This window comes from Hevea brasiliensis, chromosome 17, assembly GCF_030052815.1.
Source record: "Hevea brasiliensis isolate MT/VB/25A 57/8 chromosome 17, ASM3005281v1, whole genome shotgun sequence".
Taxonomy (NCBI): domain Eukaryota; kingdom Viridiplantae; phylum Streptophyta; class Magnoliopsida; order Malpighiales; family Euphorbiaceae; genus Hevea; species Hevea brasiliensis.
In genome coordinates, this window is record NC_079509.1 from 6,439,109 (window position 1) to 6,451,178 (window position 12,070).

The following is a 12,070-nucleotide window of genomic DNA, read 5'->3' on the forward strand; positions in this document are numbered from 1 at the left end:
AACTGATAATAATTAATTTATGAATACTTAACTATTACTGTTAATATGTAAATTGATTAATAAGGATATATATCATATAATTTATTTTATTATTAAAATAAATATAAAATTATAAATTTATTATACTATAGTATTTATTTTATTATTTAATTAAATATAATTATTTAATATAATATATTATTTATTATATTATTAAAATAAATATATAATTATTAATTGAATATATTATATCATTTGTTTAATTATTGAAATAAATATATAATTATTGATTTATTATATTATGTTATTTATTTTATTATTGAAATAAGAAAATAATTAAATTATTTTAAAAAAACAATTAAATAACTTTAAAAATATAGTTATAAAATAATAAAGTAATTTATAGCTAATTTTAAGTTAATAGATATAAAAAATATATTATTTCATAATAAATAAATATTTTATATTTTATGATATTAATAAAAAAATATTTTAATAAAATTATAATATGTTAAATAAGATATTAAGACTATAAATAAAAAAAATAAAAATATTAATAATATTAATTTTTAAATTACATAAAATATAATATGATGTAAATAAAAAATAAAATTTAATCAGCTATCAGTTGATGAGAAATAATTTTAAAAATAGAGCTGATATAAGTTAAAACTGTCATAAACTATCAGCTCTATTTTTTAAAATTTATTAAATACTCTAATTTATTTATTTAAATATCTATTAATTATTAACTATACTAAAAAAAGTAAATCAAACACTCTAAACACTTCATTTCAATTATGTTTTAAATTTTAATATAAATATTTAATTTAATAATTACTAAACTCAAATTTATATAAATAGAGTTTATATTATTGAAAAAGCAACAATACTGGGAACAAGCTGAACTTCCAGCGCTGCATGTCATTTGGGGACCAAAAAGATTGAAGAAGGACGGTTATTAAATATTGTAAGAAAATTTAATGTTAATAATTACAGAACGTACAGATATAAAATTTTAAAATTTTTCTAACTTGAGTGGGAAATATCAATAAGTAACATAAAAATTCTTATAATTAAATTAAATATAGAAAAAATTCAAATAATTTATTTATTTTTTAATTTATTTATCTTTTAATTTTTAAAATTTTTACATTTAATTTCTTGTAATTTATCAATTAAAATATTTTTTAAAGTGGGATTGACCAAACTGTCATCCAGTGTAGTTATTCAAAAGTCAGAATTAAAGTAAGTGATTCACTTGCAACTTGTAGAAGAGAAAAAAGGAAGGAAGAAAGGAAGACATACCAAGACCCAGAGAAATGGAACGAACTGATGATTATCAACAGCATAACTGTAAAAGCAATGAGATGGTGGAGGAGGTGGAGCAGACCAAAATACGTCTCCTGAGAGCCTCTGTTGAAAGGCAGGATCCCTCTTCCAAGGTGCCCTACTTCTTCTTTTCTTCTTGCTAGTAAGCTAGCTACTATTCCCCCTTTCATGCCATTTCTGACGTTTGCTGCAATTTTCTTGTTAGCCATGATTTTACTTTTCTTTTAAAGATTTTCTTAGATTTTTCTTGCCTTGATCAGTATATATACTATATAAGAGAATCTGATATAAGTTTCATCAGATTCTGGAATCTCACACTTGCACGAAAGGGTGCTCAATTTGATGAGATCATGGTATTTAGATTGAACTTGGGCGTGCAGGAAGTAGCTGACTTGACACTTAGAAGATTTCTGCGGGCCCGTGATTTAGATATCCAGAAAGCTTCTCTCATGTTCCTCAAGTACCTGAAATGGAGACAGGAATTTGTTCCAAATAGCTCCATTTCTCCATCAGAGGTGCCAAATGAAATTGCACAGAATAAAATGTTTCTGCAAGGAACAGATAAGAAGGGACGCCCGATAACGGTTGTTCTTGGTCGTAGACATTTTCAAAACAAAGAAAGCCTAGATGAATTTAAGCGTACGTATATGAACTTGCTTTTCTACTTCTTTCTATGCTATATCTAGTGCATCTTACAGCTTAAAATTACCTTTTGGCAGTAGATATGCACCTTGCAGTGGCATAAATTTATATCTACCCATTTGAAAAAATCATCGATGAATCTCCATTAGTGCTGCAAAAACAGTGATTAATTATGATACTGCAGTTTGTTTGTGTTGAGGCTGTGGGTGTAGAATAGGTTTTGAGGTGTGATGAATCACTATTTTAAGGTATTAATTGCCCCATTAGATTGATCCAAGGTTATTGCAATATACCTACAGATACAACAACAAAGCCTGAAACCTGTAGACAGCAACTCCTGAAAATTTTTCTTAAAAACATTTTATACGAACTGAATTTAGAGAAATTAGAAGAAAAAAAGAAGAAGTAAAAGTAGTATATATATATCTGGATTGAAAAACTCATTCATATTTATAAAAGATATGTCTGTTTATTAGCAGACACCTATACAAATAGTTATGACTGTTTGTACATAATATACATGTCTATTTATCAACAAACACCTGTACAAACAGTTGTAACTATTTATATAAAATAGACATATCTGTTTATTTACAGATATATCTATTTATTAATAAACACATCTATTTATAATTTATTTATAAAAATTACAATAAGATGGTTACTTTATTTTACACATATACGTGCTAAGTGCCATAATAGAATAATATATATTTATTTATATATGTAATTCTATACATATTTTACTCTTACCATTCCTTCACTCTATGCTATCTATTCATTCACTCTATGCTATCTAATATACAAGTTATTTATAAATTTGTGCTGTTAATTTACAGAGAGAATAGTTAGTCTTCAGTTTTTACAAGTTACTACGTACGGTTTGAATTTATGCATGTGCAGGTTATGTAGTCTGCGCTCTGGATAAAATATGCGCAAGGTAATTTTTCTCCATCAGTCCAATATTGTTTTAAAGCAATAGATCAATTTAGCTGATGGGAAGACCTTCATCTTGATGCATCAGGATGCCACCAGGAGAGGAGAAGTTTGTTGTGATTGGAGATCTTCAAGGTTGGGGATATGCAAACAGCGATATTCGAGGATACCTGGCATCTTTATCCATTTTGCAGGACTACTACCCTGAAAGACTAGGGAAGATGTTCATCGTGCATGCACCGTACATTTTTATGGCAGTGTGGAAAATTATCTACCCTTTTATAGATAACAACACCAGGAAGAAGGTGAGCTTGTTTTCACCTTGTGAAGGATGGATTTAAATTCTTATATCTAATTCTATATATTTTGTCCAAATCCACAACAAATTGCAATAAATATGTTCCCTTGTTGAACTTGCAACTTGCTTTCTTGAAATTAAGAACTTTGAAATGAAGCATTATCCATAAATAAATAAATGATGAATCAGAAAAAAAAAAAAAACTTGGACCTAAAATTAATATACTTCTATTTTTTTTATTTCATAAAAAACCGGATTTTCCTGTTTCGCAAAATTGAAAGGAAAAAGGAAAATCTGGAAAAATATAAAAAGAAATCTTTAAGTCTATCCCAAATTTAATAATAATAATAATAAAACTCTTACCTTCTAAAAATACTACTTTTATTTTTTTTAATTGGACGTAGTCTCGCTTTTTTGTTAACAGATTATGTTTCTTGATGCCCTTGTAGATAGCATTTGTGGAGAACAAGAAGCTGAAATCCACTCTCTTAGAAGACATCGATGAGAACCAAATCCCAGAGATATACGGAGGGCAGCTGCCACTAGTTCCAATCCTCGACAGCTGACCAACGAACTATCCGGTGGCACAGCCGGACAGAAATAGATGTGCAGATAAATTATCCCTGAGCGAAATGTCCGGCCCTGTAAGCTAGAACAACCCGCCAATGAAATGAACATCTCCATGTACTTGCTTGAATCTCCTTGTCTTTGAAACTGTACTAAGCTAAATGTGTGTGTGAAATTTGCTCTCTCAGAGAGTGAGGATGACTATTGGCATCGGTCATTGTGTTGACGGTGGAGATACCTCCATTAATATAATTTAAGCCAGTTTGACTCGAATTATCTATTATACTTTTTTGAGTCTTGAATTATATGATATAATGTGAAATTTACTCTAACCCTAGGAGTTTAAATGACTATACCATATGTTGAACTTGAGTTGACCCTGCCATTAATTTCCTTTGCTTTATATTTTCTTCATTTTTATTTATTTTTTTAATGTGGGACACCAACAATATAAATGAATCAAAACCCTTAATTTTAAGTTGGACGTGATTGTTGTGTGTAGTATGTACACTAGAACACAAGCATTGAAGCATAGGCCAACGCAATTGCATGATTCAGTAATAGTTATTGACAGTAAAAGCCGACATCTCTAATCAGGTACCAAAATTTCTCTAAAACAAGTCGATGGTCTTTGGTTAGACCTGATAGATATTGTAAATGGCAACATAGTCTAAAGCTCAACTGAGGCTAGCATACTTGCCAGTTGAAAAGGCTCAGTACAATCACAAGGCTAAGGTTGGGAATGCGTCCAGATTCAGCGCAATAAGCTAATTTGCCATTTTGTCCTGTCAATGGGACAGATGGGTAAGAACACCTGGTGAATCACAAGTGATGCTCGCCATACATAACCTCAACATTGCTACAAGTTCCATTTCCAGACTCAGACCCATTAATTGAATCAGAAAAACTTAGATGAAAATTCAACATTTAACCAATAAATGATTGAATGTCAGACACAAAATCCATTTGAGACGGATGTTACACAATTCAATTATGTATTTTCTCAGGATAAGGGCCTCTACAAGGGTGCATTGTATGTATAAATAGCTGAATGCTTTCTATTCGAAATGAATCACGCATGTGATATCTACATCCCAGTTCTTCGTTAACAACTAATTTTCAGAGCTACCCGGCATATACTGAGGAACTTAGCATCATTATGTGACTCATCATATTATAAAAGATTGGACTTCAATCCTATGCCCATTTGCACCGTGTACAAATGAGCTATGGACAATGACTCAAACTTGTAAAGAATAAAGGTAATTTCTTCAGTTAATCTGTAAACTCTTTATAGTGCTTGTGCCTTCCCCTGCAACAATATCACGGCACTGCAACATGTTATTCTTGCGAAGATAGATTTGCCTTTTGGGCTGCCTTTTCCTTTTCCGTATGAAGCACAGTTCAACTAAGTCTTATAGCTTGCCATTTTAAGTGTGCATCCTCCAACAACACAAGTTTGGTACGGGGGATCCTTTAGGCAAAAGCCCCATTGCTACCGAAAAAAGGCAAACTTCACCTCTAATTCAAGCAACGGAATAATGTTTGGTCATTGAAATTTGTCAATGGGTGACTAAGTCATTCACCTGCATGGAATAACATCATGTCATTTTGGGCCAATCAGATCCCTGCACTTTAGCAATCTGCTTGTGGGGATGGGACTGGGTGCAGCGTGCAGGCATTACTTAAGAAATTAATCCTGCTACCTCAGCTTGTGGATTCCTTGAATAATTCTATATCCACCTACCCTAAAAGAACTCATTCACCAAGTAAGTTTTCTGGAACCGACTACCAATAGTCTCCACAAGAACATGAGCCACCTTCAAACCGGTGAAAACGAATTCGATCCCTTACAATGATAACCCTGCTTAACAGCCTCGAAACCATTTTTATCCAATTGTGACAATCATTGCAGATTCGAAGGTTCTTTGAAATCCTAATCTCTGTTCCAGGGCAAGTTTTAAAGATCCCATAGGCCAATGCCAACTTTTCACTGTGATAATACAAGTTTCCCTCCTTTTCCTCCTCAGAGACATCCATCATAACCAACTCTGTTGCGGGCAAAAATCCCTCCAACTTGGTCCTTTGGATTAATCCTTCCAATATTTTGTATATTGCTTCCACTTCAGGATGAGATCTATCACCTGCCTTAAATTTGTGTACCACACCCGCCCACTCAAACCAACTCTTTCCCCGAATTTTACGAACTCGGTTCATTTTCATCATTTCTCTCACTCCTTGTGCACTATCCCATCTCTTCTGAGAGCAGTAGATATTTGACAGCAAGACATAATCCCCACTCTCAAGGCGTGATATATTTGTAATGGCAACTTCACCTAGCCCTGGCTTTTGGTATGTTCTGCAAGCACTAAGAAGTGCCCTCCATATAATAACATCTGGCTCCATTGGCATTGCTTTAATAGTGGCATAAGCCTCTTCCAGAAGCCCAGCTCGACTCAATAGATCAACCATTGCTCCATAGTGCTCAAGTTGTGGCTGAATTAAGTAATGGCTTTTCATTAAATCAAAGTACTTGCGGCCCTCTTTGACCAAACCACAATGGCTACATGCCGCTAAAATTCCAAGAAAAGTTATAGAATCAGGTAAAACATTTTCCTCCTCCATCCTGGAGAATAATGTTATTGCATCTAAAGCAAGCCCATGAACCGCTAGCCCATTGATCATTGAATTCCAAATGGAAACATCACTGCGCTGAACACTAATAAAAACTTGTTTTGCAATTTGAATTCTACCACATTTTGAGTACATATCTATTAACGCAGAATTCAAAATAAAGCTCAATTCAATTCTTTTCTTAACCATCAAGTCGTGCACCCACTGAGCATGATCAAGGACTCCAAGCCTTGCGCATGCAGTTATAACAGAGGCAAATGTAAACTTATCCGGCTCAACATTTGAGCTTAGCATTGCTCGGAAGAATCTCAATGCATCCTCAAAACGTGCATTTCTAACAAGACCTCCAATCATTGAATTCCATGTGACCACATCTCGGGCGGGCATTTTGCAAAATACCTTGTTGGCAATCTCATAGTCTCCTTCCCTCATAAAATTTTCAATAACCAAATTCAGAGCCACCAAATCAATGGTCCAAGAGAAAACTTGATTGATTACTTGATAAGCAAGATTGAGGCGATCACAATTCACATAAATAGAAATCAGAGAAGCTGAAAGAGACGAATGTGTTGCATACCCAAATCTAATAATTCTTGCATGAGTTTCAATTGCAGTTTTTAAATCCGAAGAGAGTTTGCAGGCTTCAAGAAGGTCGCAGAATAATTGATGATCTGGAACAATTTTAAGAAGGATCACAATCACCAAAATATAAACATAATAACCACTGCAAGATAGATGGGAACAAGATTGTGAGAGCATGAAGAGAGAGAGAGAGAGAGAGAGAGAGAGAGAGAGGCAATCGGGCACCTTTATTTTCGTGGAGCAAGTGAGGAGTGGTGGAGAGCGAATTGTGGTAGCTGGTCCATTTGGTGATGGCAAGAGGAGCCTGGGCAGTGAGTCTCCTTGCCCCGTGCCTCTGCATACCCTCTTCTTTGTAAGGGAAGGACGAGGATTCCAATTTCCAAAGCTAAACCGATTGACACCAGCGATGAGCCCGTGGCCGTGCTATTGCTATGAATCATATCTTGCTATGCTTCCCAGTGGTAAGGCCCGCCCATTTTCAGCCCATGGCTTCTACAGCCCATGAATACAAATACAATCCTCAAGACAAACGACATGTAGTATCAGTGGCCTACTTACACAAAAAAAATTTGTGATTATGGGTGAGGCAGCCAGAGCAACTGACGCATTATTGGAATCTATCAGAAACATGACGTGTCGTCATTCTATTGGGAGTTAAGAGTCTTATGTGGCTGACCAACTTTTTTTGGCATTCCATTTGTTTTTTTGTTTCAATGGAAAAAATGTTTTGTTACTCTGAAAAGAAGATGGAGAATTAAAGATCCATTATTTTTCTTTGGAAATTTGATCATGCTCGTAGGCGTACACTGATAACCATTGAATCGTTGACACGTTGCATAATATAGATGATCAACCGGACACTGCGAGTAGATACGGAAGCGGTGATTGTGAGACCAAAATCAACGAAAGAATTATGAGCTTTGTTGGAATTTTATTTTATTTTTTTATTGGAGGTATAAAAGCAGCCTTTTTCAGAGAGGGAAGAGCTTCGGCAGCTGACTTAGCTGAAACACCTGGCGCTTTCTATACTTCTCTGAATTTTATTTTCCCGCGGCCAAGGAATAGTGTTGCTTTTAAAATGTCTTTTAAGCCTATTTCACATTGAATTTAAGAATTTAAAATTATTTTTTTAATAAAAATATTATTTTAAATATAATTAAAAAAATAATTTATAAAAAATTATTTTATTATTTTAATATTTTTATAATTAAAATTAATTTTTAATTAATTTTTAATATCTTTTAATTAATATATTTTAAAATATAATTTTCTCAATCATAATTTTAACAGCAACACTAATAAATTTTTAATTTTATTTTATTGTGACTTAAAATTTAAAATGTATGCTAAAATTTCCCGAATTGCCTGATTTACCCCGTTAGCAAACTTGCCATAGCCAATGAATTTTTTTTCTTTTTTTAATTTTTGAATTCCACACAATAAGTCAAAAAATAGCTGATGAGTTATATAGTATTTTTTTATTATAAAAATAAATAATTTTACAATAAATAAATAAAAATATTTGAATATATATATATATATCTTGCCGTATCTAATTTATTTACATTGGGCAATGGTCAAATAATAGCTTTTAAAATTGAAAGAAAGCAGAACTGATAAAGGATAAATTATATTAGTTAAATTTAGACAAAGAATGGCAACACATAGGCATTGCAAAAATCACTTTACCTAAATTAAATTTAGTTAATATTCTTAAAATTTAAATTCGTTCAAACCCAAATTTAGATAGTAAATATGCGCACTCATAAACTTATAAAAATTTTTCAGTTACCAAATAAAAAACAACTTGAGTAAAATATAATTCAATGATGATATGTCTATTAATTTAATGCATTATTTTATAAAAATGTCACGACCCAAAATTTTAAATCGTGACTAGCGCATAATTTAAGTATTTTTAAATCATGCAAGTCTTATCAGAGTATCTTGAATGAATATATTGTCACTTACTAATCTTAAAAAAATAGACAAAATCCAAATAAATAAAATACTGAATAAACATCATAAATATCCCTTAAGTAAACTGTGGAGTCTCTACAGATTTCAAATAAAAACTTAAACTGTTCAATAAACTAAACTAATTATTAGCCCAAGAAAACATGAATTCAGACATACCATGAGAACAAATCAAAGATTGTCCCTCTCCAGAAAATAGACTGAATATTTAGATCAGCTGTAGAATTTTACTGATCTGAAACAGATAACAGACAGAGAAAACGTGGTTTGAGCTAAATGTTCAGTGAATGATAATTATAGCACACAACGAAATAGGAACAGGCAGACGCTTGATTAATTTCACAATAAATTTTCTATTCAATAAAATCATGCTCATGCTATCAAAATCATTAATAAAATAATTTCATAAAACATATATATAAAATAAATTCATTCAATAAAAATTTTATGGTACAGTGCTCCAGGGTGATGATACCCCACATCTCTAAAGGCCAGATGGTAAGCGCACTACCAGATATTAGATATCTTTCTCCTCCTTCACAGATATCAATGCATATGATACTAATGCAAACCATAAACTGCAATGATGTACGACTCGACAATGCAATCTAATACTATGATAGTCTCCACAGCGGGGCCAGATAATAGAAACAGATATTGGGCACAGGTACCAATTCAAAATAGAAAATCAATTTGTACAAATCAATCAAAATCAATAAAAAATTTCAGATAGCAAATAATAACTGATAGTGCAATTTCAATAGTGTATTTCAATAGTTTCAGAGAGTCAATAAGATCAAATCAATCTCAGATCAATTCAGTGTAACACATCGGTAAATTTTATAGTCAAATATCAATCAATATAAATACATTAAAGGCCTGTTCCCGGAATCCTAATGGGTCTAATGCAGAGATAGTTAACAAAATCAATTATTTAATCAAAATCGAAATAAAAATCAATAATAAAATAAGACTCTAGAAAATCACATATAAAATAATTATTAAAATATTGATTTAAAATTTTATTTAATAACAAACTTAATGCTAAGAAATTTTAAAAGGGACTAAAACGGTGCCATGTACTATAATTACCACTTACCTGGAACTTCCAAGATAATAGTTATTTTCAATAGAAGAGAGACAATTTCAATTGACTGATTGAATATTCAAATCTCCTGCACACCCAAAACATAAGAAAGAAAAAAAATTAAATAATAATAAAAGATAATAACTTTTATATATATATATATATATATATATATATATATATATATATATATAACAATCAATTATTGTCCAATAATAATTATGATCAACCCAATTCAATATCAATGATCAAAAATAAATTTATAGAATAGTTGTAACAGATCAAGAAAAGAAAAAAAAATTAGATTCATCCATTATTAAATAAGAAATGAGAATTTTTACCTTGAAAACAGAATCGAAGGTGATGAATTGAGAAATAATAATAAGGGACCTTTAGGCAAATCCCACATTGGCAAAGCATGGAGTTGGTCTTGGGTTCAAAAAGTAATGATATATAAGATAGGGGAACTAATCACCAGAGGCGCCTTTTGATGGAATGGCCTGGAGAGTTAGAAAAACTCAAGGGTTAAGCGTGCTTGCTTGAGAGAAATCTTAGAATGGGTGACCTCCAGGGAAGTTTTCCATTCCACCTATGAGACAAAACCATGAGGCTTATGGTCAAAGTAGACAATTCCTCTAGTGGTTGGAGCCCGATCGTTACAATTTGTATTAGAACTGCTTGCATGTCCTCTTGGGCGATGGTAGGGCAAACCACAGCGAGGACATTGAGTCCCGAAATGGGGGGGGGGAGAAAGGTCCCTTAGGTAAATCCCACATCGGCAAAACACAGAGTTGGTATTGGGTTCAAAAAGTAATGATATATAAGATGGGGGAACTAATCACCAGAGGCACTTTTTGTGTCACGACCCAACCTATGGGCCGGACCGGCACTAGGACCTGGGCCAGCCTAAAGCCCCCGAGGCCCGTAGTAAGCCTTAACTATTCATTTACCCAACTCTAAGGCCCATTTGGGCCCAATTTCAAGAAAACAAACGGATAGAGTCCGGCCATAAAATGGACTTACCAACGGGGAGTTTTTGACTCACCCGACCTGTAAACACAATAAACAATCCATTGGGGAGCTCAGCTCACCCTCCACATACTCATCAACATAATAATAAATGGGAGCTCAGCTCCCTCATCCAATCCATCAAAACAGACTTAAAATATTAAGTTTACAGGTCCAACATGATAATAATATTACAGACCAAATTCAAATAATTACTGCTAACACATGCGAAAATTCTAGGAGTAATTAAAATTACACAAATATTAATAAACAACCTGCGAAGTAGAAAGGCAGGTTAACTCAGAACAAAATATCCTCCTGTGGCCTGTAAAAATTTTTGAACAGGAGTGAGCGTTCGACTCAGAGAGTAAAATATCAATTTTAACCATAATCTCTATAACTATCTGTAACTAATGCACCCTGTAGAGTGAAATGCAACATCAACATCATATTCACATCATAGCATCAAAAAGGTAATTTGGAGCACTCACACACCCTGTAGCATCAATCATAATATATTGGGAGCTGATCCCCTATACAGCTCTCTTAAATCCAACCTGGTGCCAGCGAAGAACTCAAGCCGGACTTTCGCTTAATAAACCAAATCGAGGGTCCCAGCGAAGAACTCAAGCCGTGACTACCCCTCGAAGGAACGGGTCCCAGCGAAGAACTCAAGCCGTGACTACCCCGTCCTATCCATAGTCCACACCACATCACACGCACGCCAACGCACGCACACTGCTCCAAATTACCACAACAACACTCATGGCACATTAACAATTATGAATGCAACATAATTCGTGCCTAGAGTTTAACTACATAAATATATGCATATAAGTGATGCATGGGCATGCTGAACATATAATAATATCGAAATTACAATTAAAATTAATATTTTACTCACAAACTTGACGACAAATTTCGTATGGGCGGTGGGCGGAGGAAGAAGGTCGTCCTGCTCACGACAATCATATTACATTTATTTAATACAATGACTCAATACAAACAAAGAAAAGACCAATTACGTC

General features: G+C 33.0%; 2 protein-coding genes across 3 annotated transcripts; one reads left to right on the forward strand and one right to left on the reverse strand.

Annotated features, from left to right (window-relative positions):
- Positions 1-1,201: 1,201 nt before the first annotated feature.
- LOC110637674 (uncharacterized) lies at positions 1,202-4,027 on the forward strand. 2 transcript variants are annotated; one of them, XM_058139690.1, is made up of 5 exons: positions 1,202-1,424; positions 1,692-1,950; positions 2,857-2,893; positions 2,978-3,194; positions 3,637-4,027. In XM_058139690.1, exons 1-5 carry the CDS (start codon positions 1,302-1,304, stop codon positions 3,751-3,753), a joined length of 753 nt encoding a protein of 250 aa, XP_057995673.1. In that variant the 5' UTR covers positions 1,202-1,301; the 3' UTR covers positions 3,754-4,027. The 2 variants fall into 2 exon arrangements, with proteins under 2 accessions (XP_057995673.1, XP_057995674.1); XM_058139691.1 differs by having other exon boundaries at positions 1,208-1,424; positions 2,866-2,893.
- A 620-nt stretch (positions 4,028-4,647) lies between these two features.
- Positions 4,648-7,385, reverse strand: LOC110637716 (pentatricopeptide repeat-containing protein At5g50990). The gene is made up of 2 exons (XM_021788010.2): positions 7,196-7,385; positions 4,648-7,059 (listed from the first exon to the last, which is right to left on the reverse strand). Exons 1-2 carry the CDS (start codon positions 7,308-7,310, stop codon positions 5,543-5,545), a joined length of 1,632 nt encoding a protein of 543 aa, XP_021643702.2. The 5' UTR covers positions 7,311-7,385; the 3' UTR covers positions 4,648-5,542.
- Positions 7,386-12,070: the final 4,685 nt, after the last annotated feature.